Genomic DNA, 26559 nt, shown 5'->3' on the forward strand with positions numbered 1-26559 from the left:
CTGATTTCACTGTGCAATCAGGGCAAGTTCCCCCACACACACACACACTCATCCAAACCATCATCTTTTAGACGCATCATGTTGTGCTGACGATATTACAGAACAAATGACAAGTAACCATCCGGATAAATCACACTGACAAATTCATTCTTAATTTATGGAGAAAACATACAATACAAATCAAATAAGTGCTAGTCAAATAAGAGGATATTTTAAACCAATGTAAAAAAATTACACAAAGTTGAAGAAAATGAAAATGATTTAAAAGAAAGCACAATTATTATTAGGTTTTACATACATCATTAGAAGTCCACATATACTCAGTAAATAAATAAAGCACAATGAAAGTTATATTTGAAATCAAAACCTTGATTATTTAGTGTGCAACTACAGAGCTCTGTCAAAAGAATTTATATGGCAATAACATGTCACTTATTAAACATTATATTTATGGCAAAAAAAACTATTTTAAAACATATTCTTATGGTTATTTTGTGACCGAGTAAACAAGACGGTTTAATAATAATAATAATAAATTTATTTAATATTTAGCTGACTTTCTCCTGGTATTTAAAAATATGTTGCAAACGTAGCCATCCCAAATATAATATTTGGGTCTGCCAACGGAATGCTTTAGTGTTGTCAGAGTGACATCACTTATGTATCATTTCAACACATTTTTATAATTGGGCAGGCGTCAATGAAACGTTTATAAATATAATTTTAGCTGTTCTAGGAGATATCTTCGTCTGCTGACGCACATCCCAAAGATAGCGTAAATATTTAAGAAATATAATTCTTTAATTACCAGATCAAATCAGATTAAATTCCTCCATGATTTAAAAAAAGTGGCCTATTTTAAATATCATTAACATTTTCAGAAATGACAGTTCAACATGGGCTTTGTTCAGAATGGAATACTAGCATACTGCTTACTGTATACACTGCATTCAGCGTACTGCACTTTTAATGCAAGTTAGGATGCATTATGCAATGATAAAAAATTTAAACCATAGTATGCCACACTGTTGTGACATGACCATACTATATTCATATTGAGTTTTGCAAGGGAAAAGATTGTTCTGCACTTTTAAGTATGCAAGCAGATTTTTCAGTTAAAAAATAAAATAAAATAAATTATAATAGTTTTTTTTTTTAATGATTTAAGCTGTTTTTAAAACTAGCTTGCATAAAAAAAAAAAAAAAAAAAAAAAAAAAAAAAAAACGTAATTATTTTACCTTAAAGTAATGAGAATGAGATTTTTGCATTATGGCATTAAGAATTGGGGGCAAGGGTGCATAGTTGTAAAGAATATAATATAAAAAAAAAAAAAATCTTAATAATAATAATAAAACTACTACTACTATTACTACTAATAATAATAATGTTTTTACCCAAAAGCATAAGCAGATTTTGCAGTAAAAAGTAATAATAATAATAAAAATAATAATAAATGTGGTTTTGCATGTTTAATTAAAATACTGTGCTAAAATAAATCTTAATTTTTGGCAGTTCAATTGAATAAGTCAAGAGAGATATGCAAAAATTTGTTGCCTCATTCACCACAATGAATGATCTAGCAATTTAAGTCGAGTGTGTTGCATTGTGGGATATATAATTCCACACACTGTGCTCTGTTATACCATCAGTATGAAAAATCGAATATCTTTGCTCTGCATACTGTATGCTGCAGAAATGGTAAGAGTAGTATGATAGTATGCTATTCCGAACAGCCATGTTTCTTTTCCTAGTCAAACACAAAGTTTGATGTTTCTTTTTCTGGACATCTAGAGGCTTCTCTGCAGGTGATATTTTAAGAAACAGCCCAATGTTTTTGTGTTTATGACATGGTTTGAAATGATCTAAAATGCAAGAAGTGCTCCACTGAAATGCATAAAAAAAATAAAACACTAAAATAAAATATAAGAAGCTAAAATGGCATTTCCACGTGAACATCCATGACACCATCCTGGCATTTTCCATACATCAACGCACATGTTCAGACGGCTGCTCCTCACAGGTACGGGTACTGGTTGCGTTTCCTCTGGCTGAGGGGAAACGCCGCAGACCGCTGGTAGGACGGTGTGGACAGCTGCTGTTGCTGGTACGGAGCTGAAGCCTGACACATGACGCCCATGTCACTGTTCTTCTGCAGAAGGCTCAGAGAGGCCGAGTATGGGCCGGCAGTGCGCGTGTGCCGGCCGGAGGACGAGGAACCGGCTGAATTGTGCAGCTGGTCCACGGCCTGTGACACAGAGGCCAGGGCTGCAGATGCAGGGTATGCGTACAGACTGGAGGCGGAGCCAAAGAGTGACGCTTCATGAAGCCTGTAGGAGTGGGAGGGGCCTGTAGGGGGGTAGGTGGGTTGGCGTCTCAGGGATCCGCCCCCTGCACGGTCGTGGGATGATATTAACGATTGCTGTGCCTGTTGAATGAATCATAGAGTGAATCGAAAGCATAAAGAATCACTTGATTTTGTCATGAAATCGCACTTAGAATTGGTATGGCACAACATTTTCTTTCATGTTGTGTTTGGCTGGGCCAGATACACTATCTGTATAGATATTTATTATTATTATTATCATCATTATTATTTTAAGTCTCTTATGCTCACCAAGGATGCATTTTTTTAATCAAAAATACAATAAAAACAGCAATTATATGAAATAGTATTCCAATTTAAAATAACTTTTGTATATAAATATTTTAAAATGTAATTTATTCCTGTGATGCAAAGCTGAATTTTCAGCAGCCATAATTACAGTCTTCAATGTCACATGATCATTAAATTAATATTTTTTATTCAGCAAAGATGATTAAAAGTGACAGTAAGATTTAAAAAAGGGGAAGGATTAATTAAAATCATCAAATATGACAGTAAAGACACTTATTACTAGTGCTGGGCAGCAATTAATCGCGATTAATCGCATCCAAAATAAAAGTTTTTCTTTACATAATATATGTGTGTGTACTGTATATATTTAGTATGTATATATAAATACATACACATGCATGGATATAATTAAGACAAATATGTTATGCTTATATATTAAATATGTTTATTTATAATATAAATGATATGAATATAAATATATGCATGTAAATACATGTAAATATTTTCTAAATATATACTGTATGTGTGTGTCTTTAAATATACACAATAAATATACACACAACACACACATATATTATGTACACGAAAACATTTGTTTTGGATGCGATTAATCACGATTAATCGTTGCCCAGCACTACTTATTACAAAAGATTTCTGTTTCATTTATTTGAAATCTTTTTTAACATTATTAATGTCTTTACTCTCAATTTTTAATAATTTGATCAATGTATCCTTTCTGAATAAAAGTATTAATTTCTTAAAAAAAAAAACATACTGACCCCAAACCTTTGACTTTAGATGACCTCAAAGCTAACAGACATTGACTAAAAGCCACAAACTGTCATGTGGTCTTTAATAACCGGAGTGGACCTGTACAGATGTACCTGGCTCAGGTTGAGAGGCTGAGATCTGTTTGATGCCGCTCTCTGATGCCGGTCGCTGGACTGGGAGGCCGTTCCTTTCTTTGATTTCCCAGAACTTTTAGTACTTTGCTCTACAAATACAGAAAAAAGATCTTGAAGGGTCAAATCTGTACAACCAAGACATTATCATATGACCACTTACATATGTATATCCAAGACTATTCAATATTCAACAACTTGTTCTTACTCATTTCCATGTAAAGTGGTGAACTAATCATAACAGGTCATTTTCATAAAAAAGGTACAGTAACAAAAAAAATGTTGGTCATTTAAAACTGATTGATTTTGATGTAACAATCCTTGTATATTATGAATGGAAGGGAAATGGACATGAAGGGGAAAAGCTATAGTGCAGAATATGTGTAAGCTCAGTATTTCGATGATAAGAAGTCAGAATGAGTCTAACTGACCTCCTGACACTCCGTCCCAGAGCTGCGTTTTCACCGACGGCGTGACCACGGCTAGAGACTTGGAGTGTGTGTTGTTCTCAACGAAGTTGGGAAGGCATTTGGGGCTGAGAGGGCTGCTGGTGGAGGAGTCCGAGTCCTGGGAGTCATGCACAGTCACACAGCTGATGACGTTTGAACGCTGGTTCACACTACAGCGGCCACACAACAGAAGAACCATGTGAAATCATGAAGTAAGTCTCTAAGGCTTACCAAGGCTATATTCCTTTGATCAAAAATACAGGAAAAGAACCTTTTAAAAGAAAAAAACTGAATATATTTTTAAATGTAATTTATGTTTTGTGATCAAAGCTGAATTTTCAGCATCATTACTCCAGTCTTCAGTGTCACATGACCTTCTGAAATCATTCTAATATGCTGATTTGCTGCTCAAGAAACATTTCTGATTATTATCGATGTTGAAAACAGTTGTTCTGCTTAATATTTTTTGTGGAAACCGCAATGTTTTTTTTTTCAGGATTATGTGATGAATAGAAAGTTTAAAAGAACAGCATTTTTTAAAATAGATATTTTGTGTACATTTTGTATTAAAGTGCCCCTATTATGCCTTTTTTAATATTACCTTTCATGCAGTGTGCGATGTAGCAGTATCTGAACATAACCTTTCTGCAAAGTTGTGAAGCCAAAAGTGCACAAAATATAAAGTTATTGTACATAAAAAAAAAAAAAAAAAAGTCGGCTCGCAATCGCCTAAATGAGTCGTTAGGAATTCGAATCTTATTCTGTAACAGCTATACGTCACAAAGTAAAACATTTGCATAATGTCCGGCCATGGGTTGTCATTCGCGCTGGCCAATCACAAAGGACTGCGCATCTGACCAATCACAGCAGTGAGGACTCACGGAAAGGAGGGGTTTAGAGAGACTGATTCTTTGAACTGCTTCGCACGAGTCGTTTAGGATTCATTTAGAAATGAAGTAAAATTAAAGCTATTTTTTGAGAAAACTAGTGTTTTTTGACCTTGGATGCATGTAAACATTTTAGGAGACTCATAAAACAATATTAGCAACCTTAAAAATGGCATAATAGGGGCACTTTAAATGAATGTTTTTATTGTCACTTTTGATCAATTGAATGCATCCTTTCTGAATAAAATAATACATTTCATTCATTTAATTTTATAATTATTTCAAACTTTAGAACAGTAACATATGTTATGCTTATTAATACTATCTTGATCATCACTGGGCCATTAAGCCATTTTTATGGGATGATGTGTTATTGTAAATTACTGCAAAATTCTTTTGATAAGTTTGTTTTTTTATGTCAGAAATGTTTATTTTTTTTACTAAACTAAGAATACCATATTTTCTGATTTTAGGTATTTTTAGTTTAGGAATTCATAGAAATTCTAATATAGCAAAAAAAAAAAAAAAAAAAAAAAAAAAAAAGTTTCAAGAAAAATACTAAATGTAGCAAATAGACAAAAAACAACAACACACACACATATATACAACAAGTACAATATAGCTACACTGAGAGTTTTGGTTGGGATGTGAAAATGATATTGCACCTTTCAGGAGGGAACTTCCTGTCATCCTCGTCCTCAGTGTCGCTGTGGATAGTGATGATGCTGATGGCGGGGCTGGGCGTGTCAGAGATGATGATGGGCTGGGACACATCACCGCAGCTGTGCGCTACCGAAGAAGCCGGCTGCTGGGACGACAAGGGTCTGTGACAGAAAACAGATTTTAATTGACCATATTTTGGGCAGTTTGACTTGAAATCAACTAATTTATTATGCAACATTTTCCAATCTATTTAAGACTATCCAGACACTTGTTTAAGATGGTTGCTCATTCTGAAACTCATTAACAGCGTTACCTGGCTTTGCTCTCGGGATGTCGACCCTTTGACCTCTTCACTCCACTCTGCTGTGTTCGACTGCTGGCTGCCCCTGTGTGGGAGTGCTGTGCGCTCACGTTACGCCCCTGCGCAGAGCCCTGCTGCGTCCCATCGCACTGACCTCCATGTCGACCCCTGGCAGAGTGTATTAAATGCATGCCGTTTTGAGAACTGTAATTGGTTATTAACTATTTGCAATTCGTAAAAATCAGTTTTCATTGCAGCAGCATGTTGTTCTACATTATAATCAGCATCAACAAAGTCCCAGTGTCAATCTGCAGTGATTTCTATCGGCTAATAAAAGGAAATACATTAGGGAACAGCTGGGAGCAATCAAAGTCCCTTTAAGACAAGTCATGTCACTCAGCTTACGAATAAATTTCATATTTGAAATCACCAATGAAATCTGACATAAACTGTGTCATAAATGCTGTTTCTTTTGCTCAAATAGCGTTATAAAAAGCGTATTAACATGCAAGCTGCATATAAAATGCAAGATGAAATGAAAATGACATCGAACATTATCTAAAGACAGCCTTCCCTCAGAAATACAGTGATATAAAAACACCCGCGCCTCGTTTTCATTTTTAAACGTGCATTACGTGCTCATGTTTATTCAACGAAGCCTTTTGGAAAATCGGTCAGTTTTTGATATCGTGGCAGGTCGCCACAAATAAATAAATGGATGTGAAGCACATCCCACAGCACAACAACCTGAGCCCAACTTCATTACTCATCACTTTAACTGCGTTTGTTTGCATCTGCCGATAAACAAACACAGACCGGAAGTTAACTTCGGGCCAAGCGTGTGCGCCCGATGAAACCGTCTATACGAGTGACACGTCTTGGGTATTCTAGTGCAGTATTCCAGTTTGTTACTTTTAAATAGTTTTCACACTTAGTACATCTGCAAAATACTTTTCCGTCATCAACATAAGCACCACTGGAAGCTTTAAACACTGTAATAAGACAACAAAGCACATGTGAATCAAGCAAGAACCTGCCCAGGTCATATTTCACTTTAAAATCTCTAAAGAAAAAAAGGAATATTTTCAATACTTACAGTATGGTTTAGAAATGATTAAATAATAGTTTTTACATATATTGTTTAGTAATTTAAAAAAGCATAAATTAAATAACTTAAATCTATAATATCCCATGATTTTCTCACCTTAAAGTATTAAAAACAAAGATAATTTAATTATAAAAATACAATTGTTTTGCAATAACAAGTGCATTTGCTAATACTAGTACACGTTTATTTCTTGGTAATGCACATTTGACAGTAAAGCACTGAGTTGGAGTTGGGAATCATAAAAAATGTACTTTTATTAGTAGTAACAGTAACGTGCAAAATCTAATTTTTATATGAAAAAATGATATATTCTACTCTCATTAAATGTACCATTATTCTTTCTATAGTATTATACTGAACTGAACTTCAGTGATTAGAAAATGAGCACTTTTTTCTTCTATTTTGAGCTGACTTTAATCATAATAATAATAAATAATAACAATAATATAAACAATAACTAAATTAGTAAGTGTAAACTGCTGTGAGGGCGTTTCTGACCTCCAGCTACTGTTCTGCTGTGTGGTGTTGTCCGAGAGCAGAGAGCCCATGAGTGAGTCGGAAAGCACAGGCTGGCTGGGATTGTGCATGGTCATGCCTGACATCTGCTGCCATGAAGAGGGAATGAGGATCTGCTGGGTCCCTGCTGGCCAACCCTGCTAAAACACATACCCAATGACAATTTAACAAAACCATTTTGTCAGAAACTCAAATCTATTTTCTTTTCTATTAATGTGGAGCAACAAGGCCTGTTTACGCTCGAAAAAACACTCAAGAGCATTAATGTCCAAGCAGGTGAACTAAATTATGACAATACAGGTGAACCTATCAATAATAGCGAGGCTTTTGTACTAAAATGGTGCTGGGCAGGTATAGTACAAATATGCAATACACACACTCCCATTTTGTCAACAATTGCTTTTCATATAGCTCCTTTTTGCTCTATTTGCGGATGAATCTTGGTGTAAACAAGCCTTAAAACATTGATGCACTTTGATTGACAGATGTATAGTGAGCACATTCAGCGTGGCGACGCTCAGTCTGTCTGCGTTCGATCTCTTCCTGTCAAACATGAAAAGCAGATCCTGTCCTACAAGCTCTTAAAATCATGCAGAACTTCATTACAACAAAACAACACAATGAGAAAGTCAATTGCAATTTTCATCTCAATTATGTTGCTAGATTAATCGTGAATCTTTCATGCATAAAGGGGAAATGGGAGTCAGAAAATCATGATAGAGTTTGAGCAGATCAGCCTTTTATAAAGAGAAGAATAGATGCAAAATACCCAAGAAAACAATAACAATTGCGCAGGGAATTTAACTCAAGTGATTACCAAAGTAACACAAGTGACAAGTTACGTTGCCAGTCCATTTATCTGCATAGAGAGGAAATGACTGGTTAGCAGTGGAAGGAAAAAAGGAGAATGAGTCAACGGGGAGACATTTGTTGCCACAGGAGAGGGTCTGTGGAAAGAGAAATCATTTGGATTGCAGAGTCAAGCAGCCATGCTTCAATGGATAGAGCCCTGGGGCCCAGAAGAGATGCAGCACGAGTCCAAGAGAAAAACGCCTTGTTAAATCATGATTGATAGGTGAAGAAAGAAGAAAACAAAACTAAAACAGCCACTTTCCACCATAAACACTCCTTAAAGAAATAAGGGCAAATAGTAAATCACATCAATTCATTTGATAGCTTCAAATCACAGCAGCCTTCATAACAGCAATGTGCACAGAATTTACATTATGTACATTTTGGTCAGAATTGTAATCTGTGCATGTACACAAATGAACATGTGAATGTTTCTATATAAACATATCTATACATTTTTTAATAAATTATATTGTTTTTCCTTAAAAAAAATTTAAGTACACATTTTAATTTAATAATAATTGAAATATCTAAATTATTATTAAATTAAAATAGCACTTATAAAAACGGCATTATTATCATTATTATTTAACCAAAAATATTATTGTTATTATTAAAATAGGATTTATTTAAGCAATGAAATGAATATAATGATAACTTGCAGTTTAAATGAGCTTGATGATTCAGAAAGCATTCTGATTTAGTCATTCAGTGAAGGATTCATCCAGCTGATTCAAACTGGTAACTTCAATTTATGAATCTTTTTTAACAATTTAGAAGAACTAGTTCAATAAGAGTCATTTGTTGTGAATTACACTACACTGGTCACATAGTATTGTTTTTACATGCAGCCCATGAAAACAACTCAATAGAAAAACATTTTCTTGGCAATTGCTGTTTGGTACACTATCTTTTTATCTCATTTAATTCAGTAGTTTGGTCGAGAAATGCAACATGCAAAGAAGGTAAAAGAAAAAGAGGAAGGAAGTAGGCATCACACTGCAGGGCGCAGGTTTACCAGCATGGTGGCACTCTGCTCCAGACGCCGAGAGCCCAAGGCCAGCGGCGTCATTCCCGCCACTGGAAGACGCAGGGAGGCTACTGTCAGCGGCGTGCTGCTGCTCTGGTTGGGGAAGGGATAGAGGGATGTGTGGAGGAACTGAGGATGGAGGAAAGGGTGGAACGTTTACAACATGCTGGCTGAGCTGACGGAGAAAGCAACTCGCCAAGACTTTCCACCACCATCAACATTGCAATAGTGACAAAATGAAGAAAAACTGTCAAATACAAAACAGATCAGTATCATTTGACAATAAAGACAGCGACTCAAAAGCCAACTCCTGATTGTAACATCTTGACTGTTTTTGCTGAAATCTCATCCTTTCCTTTCAGAGGTCTTCCAAAGTCACAGATTAAAAATGGTTGGTGACAGAATAAATGCCTGCCTTTGACTTATCCTACGGATTCCTTGTCATGTAAAGCTAAATAAGACAAGAATTTGGCTGATAATACACTACTGTTTGGGGTCAGCAAGCTTGGTTCAATAATTATTTTTTCTTTAAGAAATTGATAATTGATTTCATTCAGCAAGGACACATTAAATTGATCAAAAGTGACAGCAGAGATATGTGTAAAGTCAAAAATTATTACAAATAAATACTGTTCTTTAGGACTTTCTATGAAATGTATCATGGTTTCCATAAAAATATAATAATCTACACAATTGCATTCAACATTAATAATAATTTGACATGTTTCTTGAGGAGCAAATCAGCATATTAGAATAATTTCTGAGGAATCATGTGACACTGAAAATACAGCTTTGCCATCACAGCAATAAAAGTTATTAGTTATTAACTATTACAATTACAAAATATTCCTGTTTTACCGTATTATCGATAAAATAAATGCCGCTTTGGTAAGCATAAGAGACTTTCTTTTAAAACATAAAAAAAAAATCTTACCAACCCCAAACTTATGAATGTTAAGTAGTGCGAACAGAAACTATAACTTCAACAGATCAGATTACAGACAATTTGACGTTTATTAAATGCAGCGTGCATGTGAAATGATCCTGGTTTAATCATATTTAATGTGATATTTTCCTGGAAAAAGGCTGTTTACAGTTCATGTTACACCCGCTCTGAAAATCGGCTAGTGAGACGCAGACTAAAGAGGATTTAAAACAACTGCCTCTTGTTTTTAGTCTTCACTGTAATTCTTGCTGCACATTAATGAGGAAAAGGTGATTTGGGGGGGGGGGGGGGGGGGGCACTCAACCAACGCTAACAGGGAGGAAATCACAAGAACAGGATCATATAAAACAGTGTAAGAGGAGAAACGCATTCAGATAACACAAACATGATGCCTACCTGTGTTAGCATGCTGGGCTGAATGTGTAGAGGCTGGGTGGACTGGTTCTGGGGCACTATGGGAACAGAGTTATCCATTCTCAATGGATATCCAGTGTGTTTATTGGAGGTCTGCAGCCCTGGGGAATCAAACATGAGTGATTCAGTTCAAATGCATTCAGAAGCCGTACGAGTCTAAAGGAATGGAGTGTAGGGTGTGGGGAGAAGTGGGTTTGGACAGAGAGGTAGGGTCGGGTACAGGCTCACCCTGGATGGTAGGAGGGCACACAATGAGGGTTTGCTGGAAGGGCTCTGTCTGGGCACACAGCTGAGTAGGGCGAGCCTGCAATGGCACACTCTGCTGAGCCAAGCCTGGTATATTTATAGTGGCCTGCTGGTACAGACCAGGCTGGTAGTTCAGTAAAGGGACGTTGCTGCTAAGAGACAGGGACTGGCCCCCCGTGGAGGCCATCTAGCAGTTACGGAAAGAGAGGGAGATTCTTAACAACATTGACTAAGCACAGAAATAGCACTAAAGATCTTAATATAGCATGCATACTATGCTTTAAAGCAGTAGTTCATCTATTAATGACAGTTCTGATGTTGTTCCAAACCTCTTTATGCAGACAATTTATATTTGACCACATCTGTCAAGCTCTAAAAAAAATGACAAAACCCAACCAATATAAGTAATTCATATGACTAGCACATTATATTTCAGTGTTTTATCACAAATTTTTTATTAAAACATTTTTTGGTATTTGAAATAAAATAAAATAAAATCTAAATATTAGATCAAAACCTAAATCTAAAATATAAAACTAATTCAAAATATTATTAAACACTATAACAGCATACAAATAATACTGATACAAAACTGCTATACTGCAAGTCTTCTGAAGTCACGATATGATAGCTTTGTGAGGAACAGACCAAAGTTTTGTATTTAAATTCACTGGTAATCTAGTGAGCTGTTACCTCATGAACCAAATGCACTGAGAAATCTGGATCAGTCTGATCTGTGAATGAATCAAACTAATCAGATTCTTAGACTCTCAACCCACTGATTCAATGATTCAGTTGCACCAGTTCACAAATCAACAGCAATTATATCAATTCAGGAGACCTGAAATACAGTGCTTGAGTCATAAAGATTCAATTTGAGGGAGTTTTTCATCATTTTTGGAGACTGAAATGACGAAGTGTGGAAAAGAGCTACGTTAAAAATCATTCTTGTCTTTCACAGAAAAAATAACACATGAGCTTGGAACGTAAATGATGACAGAACTGTAATTTTTAGCTGAACTATGCCTTTAAAAGACGCTGTAGTGGTTTGATATGATACTGGTGATATTCAGTCGTATAATTCTATTCTTATTTTTTACTACTACAAGCAACATACTGAATGTAAATGCATTACAAATTAATTAACTTTCCCATAATGCATCTGTGCAGTAGCACACACCTGACTGTGCTGATTGAGTTGACTGCTGAAGGTGACGGTGAGGTTGGCGGCTGCGCTGGGGGCGTTGTGGCTGGCGAAAAGGTTCTTGTTGTTGTCGAAGGCGGTACATCTGCGCTTGCAGATATCCATGTTTTGGAAGCAGGACTTCACGCTACACAACAAGAGAGGGCGGCACTGGCGTTAGTGTCATCAGAGGAGTACTGGGAGAGATGTGGATATTATATCTATATATGTAGATAGTCAACTCATCAGCAGAGCAAGGCTTACTGTGAGCTGTGTGGGAAGTGAAGCAGGTGAGCCATTGTCACAAACGGGTGGTTGAGGGTCTTGGTGGGCGTGATCCGCTTGTCTGCGTCTAGAGTTAGCATTTTCTTTAGCAGGTCAATGAACTCCCTCCGATCAGCCTTCTCCGCCAAGATGTCCGTGCCCTCCAGGTTAGTCATGTTGACCTGGAGTGTGAGAAAGAACTAACTTAAACCAGGCAATAAAATGCGTTTCAAAATAAAAAAATAAAAAATAAATCAAAGATATAAGGAAGTATTTAAAGGGATAGTTCACCCAAAAATTAAAATTCTGTCATCATTTACTCACCCTCAAGTAGTTCCAAACCTGTATAAGTTTCTTTGTTAGGCCGAACACAAAGGAAGATATTTTGAAGAAAGTTCGTAACCAGGCTGTTTTGGGGCACCATTGACTTAGCCTGACTACGTCAGACTTCGTACTTCCGCTCAATTTCAGTTCGCTTCTGTACTATGTCTAATTTAGCAAACCAGCTCCCAGATTATCTCCGGCTCTGCACCAGCCGTCCAACCAACGAACAGAGGGCGGGCTGAGAGCCGTGACGCAGACGCTAACCGAATTTAAAATTGTAGTTTAGGTTAGGTCAACGAACTCACGCAGAAACGTGCCCCTTGTTGCTAGGATGTTTAAATGAAAACAGATGTGTTCTAAAATCGACTGAAAATATCAAACATGTTTGATATCCTCTGACTGGATAGAATCAAAGTCTAAAGCAAAAAAATCAGAGACTGTGACCATCATACACTACGCGATTTTCTGTGGAATCTGTCAGCTGTAATCTGCAGACTGGCTCTGACTTTCCTCAACTAGCGTCAACTTGTTCAGACTGTAAAATCAGGGGCAAATCGGGGCAAAAAAAAAAAAATCACAAAGTGTATTCCAGGCTTAAATGATGACAGAATTAAAATTTTTGGGTGAACTATCCCTTTAAGATCCTGCATTATTTTAAGGTCACTAATCAAAAAAGATTTGTGACATTGATCATGTTAAATGAAGTTTAACTGTCTATTCTTTAAGTTAGTCAAGGTTTCAATCATAATTTATTGTAGTTTTCAATATATATATATATATATATATATCAGCCAATCACATGGCAGCAACTTAGGCATTTAGGCATCTAGATGTGGTGAAGACGACTTGCTGAAGTTCAAACCGAGCATCAGAATGGGGAAGAAAGAGGATTTAAGTGACTTTGAACGTGGAATGGTTGTTGGTGCCAGACGGGCTGGTCTGAGTATTTTAAAAATTGCTGATCTACTGGGATTTTCACGCACAACCATCTTTAGGGTTTACAGAGAATGGTCCAAAAAAGGGAAAATATCCAGTGAGCGGCAGTTGTGTGGACGAAAATGCCTTGTTGATGTCAGAGGTCAAAGGAGAATGGGCAGACTGGTTAGAGATGATAGAAAGGCAACAGTAACTCAAATAACCACTCATTACAACCAAGGTATGCAGAATACCATCTCTGAACGCACAACACGTCGAACCCTGAAGCAGATGGGCTACAGCAGCAGAAGACCACAACGGGTGCTGCTCCTGTCAGCTAAGAACAGGAAACAAAGCCTACAATTCGCACAGGTTCACCAAAATTGGACAACAGAAGATTGGATAAACGTTGCCTGGTCTGATGAGTCTCGATTTCTGCTGCGACATTCAGATGGTAGGGTCAGAATTTGGAGTAAAGAACATGAAAGCATGGATCCATCCTGCCTTGTCTCAACGGTTCAGTCTGGTGGTGGTGGTGTAATGGTGTGGGGGATATTTTCTAGGCACACTTTGGGCCCCTTAGTACCAATTGAGCATCGTTTAAACACCACAGCCTACCTGAGTATTGTTGCTGACCACATCCATCCCTTTATGACTACAGTGTACCCATCTTCTGATGGCTACTTCCAGCAGGATAATGCACCATGTAACAAAGCTCAAATCATCTCAGACTGGTTTCTTGAACATGACAATGAGCTCACTTTACTCAAATGGCCTCCACAGTCACCAGATCTCAATCCAATAGAGCACCTTTGGGATGTGGTGGAACGGGAGTTTCATATCATGGATGTGCAGCCAACAAATCTGCAGCAACTGCGTGATGCTATCATGTCAATATGGACCAAAATCTCTGAGGAATGTTTCCAACACCTTGTTGAATCTATGCCATGAAGAATTAAGGCAGTTCTGAAGGCAAAAGGGGGTCCAACCCGGTACTAGCAAGGTGTACCTAATAAAGTAGCAGGTGAATGTATATATATATATATAAATAAATATAATACTGCCTTAATTCTTCATGGCATATATTCATATATATATAAAAGTGAGTTTTTGACAAATTACTGAACACATAGCACTACCTGCATCATGTCATCAAGGCAGTTGAAAATGTATTTGCGAGCCTCTTTGGACTTTATCCCAAACTCTGCCTCGTGCTCTGCGGGAGTCTAAAAACAGAAACACATCAGTGAGGAAAGCGTTCAATCATTAATTGACTGCTGATGCCTTTGAACATAAAATACACAGTAGTGCTTTAAGTGGGACATGCCTTGAGTCTCCAGAGAGGGTAGCTGGAGTCTGGGCCTCTGTGGAAGAAACGGCTGGTTTTAGTGCCGGCGCTCAGGAGATACTCAGCTGGCAAACCTTGAGTCTGGGAAATGTACCGAATCTGTAGGGATATGCATTAAATGTTGATTATACACCCATTTTTCACAAATGGACAGATGTTTGTAGCAAGTATTATATGCAGAAAAAGGTAACTAAGCCGTGTTTGCTGTATGTGATTATTTACTAGTAAGTAATAAAGTAATATTTTGGCCAGTATTGTCTGTATTGTATAGGGTGACTATATTTTAGTTTTCCAAAAAGAGGACAGTAGGGGGCGGGGTTCGTGGGTGGGGCTTCACCTAACAGTATATGTAGCAAGGTTTTTTTTATCTTTTAGTTTGCTTATTTTGTAATAAATAAAAAGTAGATAGAATAGAAAAGGAATAGGGAATGCTAGGGTTAGAGGGTCATTTTTAAATAAAAATAAAATAAGTAGAAAGAATAGAGATAGAGAATGCTAGTGTTAGAGGCTCTTTTTTATTTATAAATAAATCAAGTAGTTAGCACAGAAATAGAATAGAGAGTGAAAATGTAAGAGGGTCAAGTTTTTTAATAAAAAAACCCCAGATAAAATTAGAATTAGAATAGAGAGTACTAGAGTTAGAGGGTCAAATGAAGATGAAAGAGATATGTTTTCAGCCGTGTCTTGTAAATATTAAGGACTCAGCTGCTTGGATTGAGTTGGGCAGGTCATTCCACCAGGAGGGAATAGTTAATGTAAAAGTCCATGAAAGTTTTATCATAGGTATAATGCAAAATGTTTCAATCCAAGCATTTCAGTCAAATGTAATTTATGCAATATTTCAAACCTTTAACCCACTTGGGAAAATCAACCCATGGCAACAGTTTAAAAGTAGCCCAATTCTGTGGAAAAAACACGGACTTGGCAACCCTGCATCCAACAAGAACTGCAGGAGTCAGAATAGACTGATCACAGGTCGAGAATAAGGAGAGATGACCATGCTTGAGTATTTGTTGCTCAACAGATCCTGAGCTCATTGACAAACATCTGATCTTGTAAGATGTGCTCCCTTTACACAGAGTGCGTGTGATCGTGAAATCAAAATTTATTTGCTACCACCTCCATCCTTGTACATCCCTGTATCTCCTTTTATTCTATCCCATTCTATCATCTATTTGACAACTGTATATACAATCATTTATGTTTCAATTATTCTTTTAAAATTTTTGGTTTATTTATATTTACATATTTGTATTTTTTTTATTCTCATCTTATTTTTATTGTCTGTGTGTCGCTGTTGTCTCTGTGAACTGGAAGCTTATGACACTAAAACAAATTCCTTGTATGCGCAAGCATTGACAATAAAAGCCCTTTCTGATTCGGATTATGAAAGTGAAAGTAAACACGGACATTCCAAAATATTCATATACACCGCATACAGATAGCGGCTCACTGATGCGTCAAAATTATATACAATATTTGAATATTTAAAGAAGTGAACAAAAATCGTAAGATGAGCAAAACGCATGTTGCGGGTGCAGGCAGCAATTGTCACAAATTCAGCGGGAGCGGGATTAAAAAACAGCCCATTTTTGACTCACTGCCAAATTATTACGCACCTCATTGAAATCGCTACCTGATGGCCTAATCCTAACCCCACCCCTAATCCTAACACCTCCCCCACACCTAATCCTAAATCTACCAATACTAGGGGGTAATAATCTGGCGGGGGTCAGAAATCGGCACAAACCGGACATTTTAGGTGATTAAGAAATCCCGGCCGGATGCATTTTTGTAGGTCCAAAAAGAGGACATGTCCGGGAAAAAGAGGACGTATGGTCACCCTAGTATTGTCAGACTCTTCATCATAAGTGTTAGCGACCCCTTGTGCTGCTTTCCAAATCTATTAATAGCCTTCTCAATTGAATTTGGAATAAAACTAATTGATTTAGCACAGAACTGATTAAATTTAAGCAAACAAAACCTCATTACTGACCTGATCATATTCTGAGGCTCCTGGATACAAAGGCCAGCCCAGAAACAGTTCAGCAATGACACAACCCAGTGACCACATATCAATGGCCTCACAGAAAGGAAGGCCCAGAATGATCTCAGGAGCTCTACACCACAACAGGCAAATTACAATACATTAATGAATAAATTAGCTTCATTTCACAGGCAGATATTCTTATAAGGTGTATAAGATTGGGGAATTACAGGTATGATTATATGACATATGATTAACAGTAAATAAATTATTTAGGGATGAAGACATTATTTAGTGACAGACATATATATCATATTAAAATTATCATCCAATGCAGATTTTTATATTTGTGTAATTTCCAAAAAGTGCTAAAAACACATTTTTGTTATTTAATATTTAAAAATGTATAGTTTTCTTAGAGTTACTTAATTTGACTTTAAAAAAGGCTAAGGTTTTTATAGACAACAAGTTGGCTAAGTTGCATTAATGTTTCCAAATATTTCATCATTTCTCATAATAGTGACTATGTCTCACAATTGTGTCTATTTCTCGTAATAGCTACTGAATGTCTTTCAATTGCGCTTAGTTTTTGTAATAACAATTGGATATCTCACAGATGTAACGCCGTCTCGTAATAGTGATCGAATGTTTCACAATTGTAACTATTTCTCATAATAGCAACTGAATTTCTTACAACTGTGATTAGTTTTTGTAATAGCAATTGTATGTATCACACATGCAATAACTTCTTGTAATAGCGTTTGAATGTCTCACAATTGCAACTATTTCTCGTAATAGTGATTAAATGTATGTCTCACAATTGTGACAATTTCTCAACATATCCAAATAAAACCCTAAAACTAGCCAAATGCCTAAATCTAAATGTAAACTCAGTATTTGGTTTTAAGGGAGTTTAATAGTTTTTATGCACAATAGTATCATATCAATATCAATTTATATAAATTCATGTCTGTAACATTATTATAATTCTCTTGCATTTGCTTTTATTTGTTTAGAATGTACAACACCGCTTAGTAAAACTGAAATTGGATGCACCAAGTTGCTATAGATTCTAAATGCACAAATGTAAATGTACAACCACTTGTCCATTCCTTTTGACTAGGGCTGGGCGATATATCGAACGTGATGATCATGCGCATCTCGTCAGTAAAGCTACGCAATATCGCGTTCATTATCGCAGATGAATCGTCTTCGATAATGAACGCGATATTGCGTAGCTTGTCAGTGATCTACAGCTCTGTGTATTAAATGCCGCTCCATCTGAAAGCAGGTGATGGAGATTTACCGCTAATCACGGAAGCGGCTTTACTGACGAGATGCGCATGACAATCACATGCGATATATCGCCCAGCCCTATTTTTGACATCAAATATCCCATACCGGTAGTATCTGGACTGCAGGTAGGTTGAGCACACCGCCTTCGAGACATGACTCGCTGAACCGAAGTCAATGACTTTGACTCTGTAGGGCTGTCTGTTGGGGTCCACCAGCATGATGTTTTCTGGCTTCAGATCAGCGTGGATGAGACCCAAACTCTTCAGCTTCATCAGCGCCGTGGCAACCTGCTGCAGGACCGGCCGGATACATTTGAGGAGCAGTGGGCTAAACTTGCTGTGCTTGAGAAAGTCGTAAAGGTTCTGCTCCAGCATCTCAAACACCAGACACGTGTGGTTCTTGTGCTGGAAGCACTCGTAAGAGCGCACAAAGTTGAACTCGTCTGCATTCTCTGTGCTCAGACGGCTGAGGATGCTCACCTTTAATGGAACAGGATTGAGTTCATTACATTTAAATAGATCTGTATCAAGCACTTGATTGATGATTAAGGCGAGACACTGCAGGTGAATAGGGTAAAAAAATTAACTAATAGTTATCACCTTACTTACCTAGTTGATTGATTACATTGATAATTGCAAACATTTTTTGTATTACAAGCTTTCTAAAATGTTAGGTTTAAATATGCAAATGAGGTATTATTTCATGAAATATGCGCTATTTTGCATACATTTCTAGAACAAAAATCTAAACACTGGATGAAGTTGGTTTCAAAATTCTTATTTCATTTTATTGACATATTAGAGTCAAAAGTTTTTACAGAGGGAATTTTGGGTATCTCATTTTGTCACTCCATAATTCAGAAAATACTTAGAACAGACAGAAAACAATACATTTTCACAATTTTGGGGGGAATAAAATGTTGTATATAATCAAGCAAATTATATATGAACAAATCCCTCTGTAAAAACCTTCAGGATATAGACAGGAATAAATATGTAAAGTTTGGTGTGTGTAAGTGCTACTGAAGTGGAGATATATGGCTCAATGTAGGAGAGAAAACTCATTTTGAGAAAATGAAATATGTATTGTAATTTAAATCTATTGACACAAATAGATAAAAGTGCTATAAAAGAAAAACTTAACAGTGTCTTTTGGATGCTTTCTTTCCACTAGTCTGAAAAAACACTTTATGAAAAACCAAAAAGCCCAAAATCTCAAATTTGACAGGTGTATGAAAAAACTGTGTTTTTGCCCCTTAATATCAAATTTATAGATATATAGAAATAGATGCATTGGATTTATCACTGCATCATAGGGCTGGGCGATAAAACGATAACGATATGTATCGCGATAGACACGTGAACGATATCAATAAAAAATATGTTCGATAAAACGTTCGATATTTTTTATTCTTCGTCGGAAGAAAACAAAGGTTGCGAAGCAAGTTTGGTTGCATTAACAAAGGCACTCGCTCTCTGGTAACCTAGCAACGTAGGGAGTGACACGCTAACAGCCAATCATGTAACAGTGTCAAGTTTGGTTGCGCCATATCGTTGTCTCGTGTGTAAGTGCGCACGCGCGGCTGAGAGTGCACGTCTGCAGCCAGACCTGGCTGGTCTGCTGGATTCCTCTTCATAAGCAGAAAATGAGTGCCGCAGCGAGCGAGGAAATTGAAAATAAAAGAGAAAGTCAGCTCGCCAGTGAGCCAATAATCCTGCAGCACTAGGTGTGTTTGACTAGAAACGGCGACGTGCTGATAGATCAGTGTTTGACCTCCGCGAGAGCGATTATAAAGCGCACGGAGCAGTCTGCTCTCTATATCGCGCGGTTTGTTTATTATACACAGACTGAAGCTCGCATGACGCTCGCGGTCATTTCAGCGTCTGCCGCCTCTCTAAATGAGGACATAAACACATGAACAACATCTCCAGAACTGCTCTGAAAGTCACTTCATGAGCATTTTACCTTTTGATTCGAGTAAAACTAACTCGTATCATATACACACAGAACTGTAAAGGTATTCCAGGCAACCCGTCAAAATAAAAGTTCGGATTTAATATTAACGGTATTAATAATGTTCAGCAGACAGTACATACTGCTACTACTAGGCTACTATTAAAATTATTAAAACTTTTTTTTTTTAGTAATGATCACACAACAGTTATTCCATGTTTTAATTTTAATAGTAACCCCCCTTTGTTTGCCAAAATAAATAAACTTTGATTTTCAATAATTTAAAGATAAATTAAATTAATGTTTTATGTCTTCATTTGAAAACCAGATACAGAACACAGAATTTCTGAGGAAAAATAAAACATTTCATAAGGCTATTTTAAGAATAAATTTAAATAAACTAAGTTGTTTTTATGCATTCAAATAATTAGACATACTACACCAGAATTTAATAAAAATAAAACATATGGTGAAAGAAAATAAAACACCCACTTATGAAAGTGGATGAAGATTTTAAATTTCTTGAAGTCTTTAACAACCTAGAAATGATGATTCTGTCTGAGCTTTGTGTTTTAAAATGAACACACACTAATGTAAACGTAGCCTAACAGATGTGTAAACTGAAAACAATTTGAACTTTATTAAAATTATTTATTTATTGTGTTGGATATATTTTGTTCCTTTGTGCAGTGGCTCAGGAGATGAGGCTTTGAGTCTGTATAAATATCAACAAGCGAAACAAAATAGTTTTTTCAGATAATGTGATCTTATTAAAACTGATTTTATAAAACTGGTATTGAAAAAAGTACCGTTCAGGAACCGGTATCGAACTCAAGGTATCGGTATCGATATCGGAATTTTTTGAACGATACCCAGCCCTACTTGCCAGTATGGCAGTTTTTTGGATATTATAAGTCTGACCGTAGTCAGACCAAATGTCCTCTGCAAATTATGCAAGACCGTCGTCCCCGCCAAGACTGGTAATACCACGAACTTGATGTACCACCTTAAAAAAAATATCAATAATTATCGATATCGACCGATATGAAACACTGATATCGTGATACAGTTTTCAGCCATATCGCCCAGCCCTACTGCATCAGTCAAGTATTTGCTACAGAAGTCTGTTTCCACCTCAAAGTAAAAATTATTAAAACTGTACTTCCTGTCTGTGCAACTTTTATTAAATGTACATCCTTCAATTGTGACTAGGGCTGTGAAAATAAAGTCGGTTCTGTGATTAGTAGTAAATCTCCATCACGTGCTTTCAGATGGAGCAGCATTTACTACACAGAGCCGTAGTTCACTGACAACCTACGCAATATCGTGTTCATTATCGCAGGCGATTCATCGCCCATGGAGATTTACTACTAATCACAGAACCGGCTTTACTAACACGGATATTATGTGCCGCTGTTGCTATCTGCCATCTGCCATCCTGCCCGACAGCTATGGCTGGTCTCCATAGAAATCCATCTTAAAACGGGATAAAAAAGATGGACTGAATTTAAATATTTTCAATATAATTAAATATAAAAATTAGCGCAGGGTTGAGCTGTGCTGTTGTTGGCTGGTAACAGCAATAAGCGAAGGAATTCCTTTAAAGTACTTGTTTTGCATACCAGAAAATCTGTCCATGTCCGGCACTGTATGCATGACTTAGCATAAGTTAAAAAACTTGAGTATTAAATAGTAAAATAATATGTTAAAACGTGTGCTCTTATCATTCTGTGGACAAAATCCTGTGAACTTCGCCCCGATAGGGAACAGTATATGCACATGTGCGCTCGTGTTGCTTCATGTCTTCTTCCCACTCATTAACCTATAACAGGTCCTTTACTGCAAAAAGTCAGACGAGACTTCCACGTTCAGAAGAATGTGGATTAGATTGTGTTTTATTAATATCTACACTAATGTGTCTGTTTCTTGTAATAGCAACTGTATGTTTTACAATTGCGACGGTTTCTCGTAATAGTGCCTGTATGTCTCAAAACAGTGACTATTTCTCGTAATAGCGATTGAATGTTTCACAATTGCGACGGTTTCTTGTAACAGTGATTGATGACTTACAATTGCGACTTTCTCGTAATAGTGACTGTCTCACAGTTGTGACTGGCGATTGAATGTTTCACAATTGCGACTACAGGTACATCTAAAAAAATTTGAATATCACGAAAAACTTAATTTTTTTGTAACTTATTTCAAAAAGTGAAACTTTCATATATATTTTAGATTCATTGCATGCAAAGTAAGACATTTCAAAAGTTGTTTTGTTTTAATTTTGATGATTAGAGCTTACAGCTCATGAAAGTCAAAATCCAGTATCTCAAAATATTAGAATATTTCTTAAGATCAATCAAAAAAAAGGATTTGCAAAGCAGAAATGTTCAAGTTCTTTAAAGCATGTTCATTTATGCACTCTATACTTTGTCAGGGCTCCTTTAGCACAAACTCCAGCATCAGTGAGGAATGGCATGGAAGCGATCCACCTGTGGCTCTGCTGAGGCATTATTGAGCCTTCAGCTCCTCTGTACTGGATTTTGACTTTCATCAAAAATCATCAAAATTAAAACAAAAAAACTTTTGAAATGTCTTACTTCAAGTTTTTTTACAACATTCTAATTTTTTTAGATATACCTGTATTTCTCGTAATAGTGACTGTGAACCTTACAATTGCGACTTAGTATCTCAAAACTGCAACTTCACATCTTACAACTACGACTGTATATCTCACAATTTAAACTTTTTCTCATAAGCGACTATATATCTCACAACTCATAGGCCTACCTCACAATTGCGACTATTTCTCTTAATTGCATATGTATATCTGATAACTGTGACGGTTTCCTATAATTGCAACTGTATATATATTTTTTATAAGACTGTATATTTTTGTTGATAGTGCAACTGTATATATCACAATTACGACTAATTCTCAAAATTGCTGCTTTATATCTCTTAATATCTCTTATTTATTTCTTGATTTACACTTAAGGCACAAAAGAGCTTCAGTCATTTACAGCACTAAAATACAATGATGGGGAAAGATTTTGATACTGGTTAACTACTCACCTCTATTTGACCCTGGCGGGCATACGACGGATGATTCTTGAGAATCTTAATGGCCACAATCTCATTAGTTCCACGCTTCCAGCATTTTGCGACTTGTCCAAATGTTCCCCGGCCGAGGAACTCCAAAACCTCGTAGCTGTTGGAGACAGAGCAGAGGATCTCGTGCTGCACCAGCTGGTAGTCGCCCTCACTGTGGGAGTTGCTGCTCTTGGTGGTGGATGTGGAATGAGCGATGGACTGAGCCGTGGTGTTGCCTCCACCTCCAGCCACACGATTGGGGAGCACAGGAGCTGACAGCTCCTCCAAAATCTGCACGCTGTCGCTGCTGTCCACCTCCTCAATTTTCCTCTTCCGACTGCCCTGTTTCTGATAGCCCTCACATGTCAGAGAGGTGGAGCCTGTATCTTTTCCACGCTGACTGGATGTGGATGATGACGAGGAGGATGATGAAGGCTCAGGGACGCTGCCGGTGCTGTCTGCGGCACGTACCACTGTCTGTTCCCGCGAGCCTCCCGAAAGAGGAAAGACCACGTTGGAGGAGTTGTAATTGGGGTTGAATCCAGATGTGGAGGGGGAGGAGCCATTTGGGTGGTTCGGGCTGTGCTGGTAGTAGCTGCTCTCACCTGATTGGCTGCTCACGTTCCATGCATGGTTTTCCAATTTCAGTTTCTTGGAGCGGGACAGGCCACTGGAGGACACGGAGGGAGAGGAAAATGCCTGCATTTGTGAGGACATGCCTAAAAAGGATAAAGTGAAAAAAATTTGAAAATAGTTTTCTTGCATAACTTAAAATTAATGAATAACTTTTACTTGTTCACTCCCGGTGGAATGACCTGCCCAGCTCAATCTGAGCAGCTGAGTCTAAAAACGGCTAAAAACATATCTCTTCCATCTTCATTTGACCCTCTAACTCTAGAAATCTCTATTCTAATTCTATTTTATCTACTTGTTTTCTTTTTTATTTAAAAACCCAGTTGACCCTCTAACACTTGCACTCTCTATTCTATTTTAATAAGGAAAAAATGAGACTCTAACACTAGCATTCTCTATTCTTTTTCTATTTTATCTACTTGTCTTCTATTTATTTATTATAAAAAATGACCCTCAAACAACAGCATTCTCTACACTTTTGACTTGTTTTATTTTTTTTATTTTTTTTAAATGACACACTAACACTAGCATTCCCTATTCTTCCCTATTCTTTATCTACTGGTTTTATTTTTATTTATTATTAAAAAAAAAACTCTTGCTACGTATACTGCATTAGGCTAACAGAGACTTGTCACAATACTTACATATTATTGCTCTTTTGTTGGTTTTAATTGATTCTATTGTCATCATTTTTCAGTCACTTTGGATAAAAATCTAAATGACTAAATGTAAAATTATTACTAGTACTTTTACAAAATATTTTTGAGAACAAATATAAATAAGATTTCTTAGGGTTACTTAATTTAACAAAATGACAACAAGACAAAGCTAAACTGCTTACATTGATTATGCTACAATGGTTTGATGGACAAAAGTTTTAAAGTATTAAAATAAAAAATTCACTTTTTAACAAATAATAATATTTCATTATAATACAACTTTTGCCACTTCTTTTTATTTTTCAAAATTGCATTTTTTATTGATATTTTGTTTCAGCTACATTTATACCACCTAGATATTTTCTCACTTTTAGTTCCTCAAAATAAATAAATAAATATAAACAAACAACAAATAAATAAAAAATACATTTAATTTAATTTAATTAAATTGACATTAAATTCAGAAATTAAAAAGGTTTATCACAGAGGAGATGCAAGTCATTGTTTATATGGCTGAAATTTTTATGTTTTTAAAATAACTTTAAAGTAATATTTAAATTTTATAAAATAATTTCCATGCAGAATATAATCATTATTCTAACATTTAATATTACTGTTTATTTTTTAAAATATATATTTTAAAACAACTGCTTCACTTCTTATTAAAGAAATAACAATATACAATAGCACAATATTATGCTAAATCCACGTTTTCCCCCCAAGAAGTTCACCTTTTTAAAGACATTTTTCAGTTACATTTACATCATCATCTTTTTTTTACTTTTTAGCCCCACAAAACATATTAAAATGACCTTTTAATTGAGAAATTAGAGAATGTTCATCATAAAATGTATGCATTCAAGTCATTTGCAATTTTAATGCATTTTCTGAAGACATCCAGACAAAGCCATGAACAAAACACACGTCCGCTGCCATAGCAACCGCTCTAGCTAGGTGATACAGGGTGGTTGCTATAGAAATGGCTGTAGCCAGTTAATTGGGAGGGGTTGTCATGGCAATGGTTGCTACTGTGTGATAAAAAAGAGGTGTGACGGCGACAAATGTTTCACAAACAAACTATTCAACTTTCATTGTGACAGTGAAACATACACTAACATGACCAAACCTTACAAGTCAACAAACACCGAGACTGTCGTGTCAAACAGCTCGCTGGCTGCGGAAAATCAACCTGACGTGCTGTAATGCATGCAACACGCTTCAGAAATCCTCACATTAACTGTCTTTATGCAGTGTAAAATCTTTACAGCTCACCTGCTGTGTGTTGAATTCCTCAGCTTGACAGTTGTTCCTCATCTCTCCTATTAGGCCTCATTGTTTTCTCTTTTTTCTACTAGAAATGTCACCTCTGTAAAACGTCGCTTTATTCGAGCCGACAAGCTTTCGGGTGTCTAATATTGTTAGACACAGTCCAACGCACCGTCAACACCATCGTTACACATTAATATTTTGCAAGGACAGCGCAAAGAATTATGACTGAGACCTGGAGAGGAATGTAGGACATTAAACGCATTCCATTTCCGGGGTGTGAGATCGAGCGCTGATTGGCCGGACGCGGGTCACGTGGTGTAGAAATCTGTGACTTGTTAGTCATTTTTTTACAGTCTATGGTCATGATATGTAGCTGCGGCACAGTTTGATGCAGTTTTGTGTTTTATTAAAAATGTTACATGCACATACAAATTTTTTTTTAGAACGCAATATGTTTCGCCTCTTTGACTTTGACATTTTTTTGTTTAGTTATAAAACCCGGAATATGATGGGTATATGAAAGATTTTCAGTTAAAACGCTCATATCTACATAAGTTTCTAATGTTTGTAATGCTTGTAAGGTATGCATATGTATTAGATGATAAATCCATGGTACAAATAGTAACCCATTCTAAAAATTAAGTACTTATAGATTATATTACATTTTAAAATACTCATTCAGACTACAGTTACTTTTTTTATTGATGAC

General features: G+C 36.4%; 1 protein-coding gene across 1 annotated transcript; it reads right to left on the bottom strand.

The window, feature by feature from the left end:
• Positions 1–1291: 1291 nt before the first annotated feature.
• Positions 1292–25941, bottom strand: LOC306860370 (homeodomain-interacting protein kinase 1-like). The gene is made up of 17 exons (XM_079402038.1): positions 25854–25941; positions 23272–24008; positions 18352–18725; positions 16960–17083; positions 14943–15062; positions 14755–14841; positions 12377–12558; positions 12110–12260; positions 10912–11116; positions 10666–10784; positions 9312–9452; positions 7424–7581; positions 5830–5985; positions 5519–5677; positions 3949–4136; positions 3500–3609; positions 1292–2426 (listed from the first exon to the last, which is right to left on the bottom strand). The coding sequence occupies exons 2-17, from the start codon at positions 24004–24006 to the stop codon at positions 2016–2018; spliced, it is 3420 nt and encodes a 1139-aa protein (XP_079258164.1). The 5' UTR covers positions 24007–24008; positions 25854–25941; the 3' UTR covers positions 1292–2015.
• Positions 25942–26559: the final 618 nt, after the last annotated feature.

Source organism: Barbus barbus (assembly GCF_936440315.1).
Source record: "Barbus barbus genome assembly, chromosome: 41".
NCBI classification, from domain to species: domain Eukaryota; kingdom Metazoa; phylum Chordata; class Actinopteri; order Cypriniformes; family Cyprinidae; genus Barbus; species Barbus barbus.

Excerpts from the sequence above, each read along its gene's own strand:
- LOC306860370 (XM_079402038.1), bottom strand. The coding sequence starts at position 24,006 with ATGTCCTCACAAATGCAGGCATTTTCCTCTCCCTCCGTGTCCTCCAGT. Across the intron at positions 18,726-23,271 it reads CCCGCCAGGGTCAAATAGAG|GTGAGCATCCTCAGCCGTCT; the intron begins GTGAGTAGTTAA and ends GTTCCATTAAAG. Across the intron at positions 17,084-18,351 it reads CTGCAGTCCAGATACTACCG|AGCTCCTGAGATCATTCTGG; the intron begins GTATGGGATATT and ends GTTGTGGTGTAG.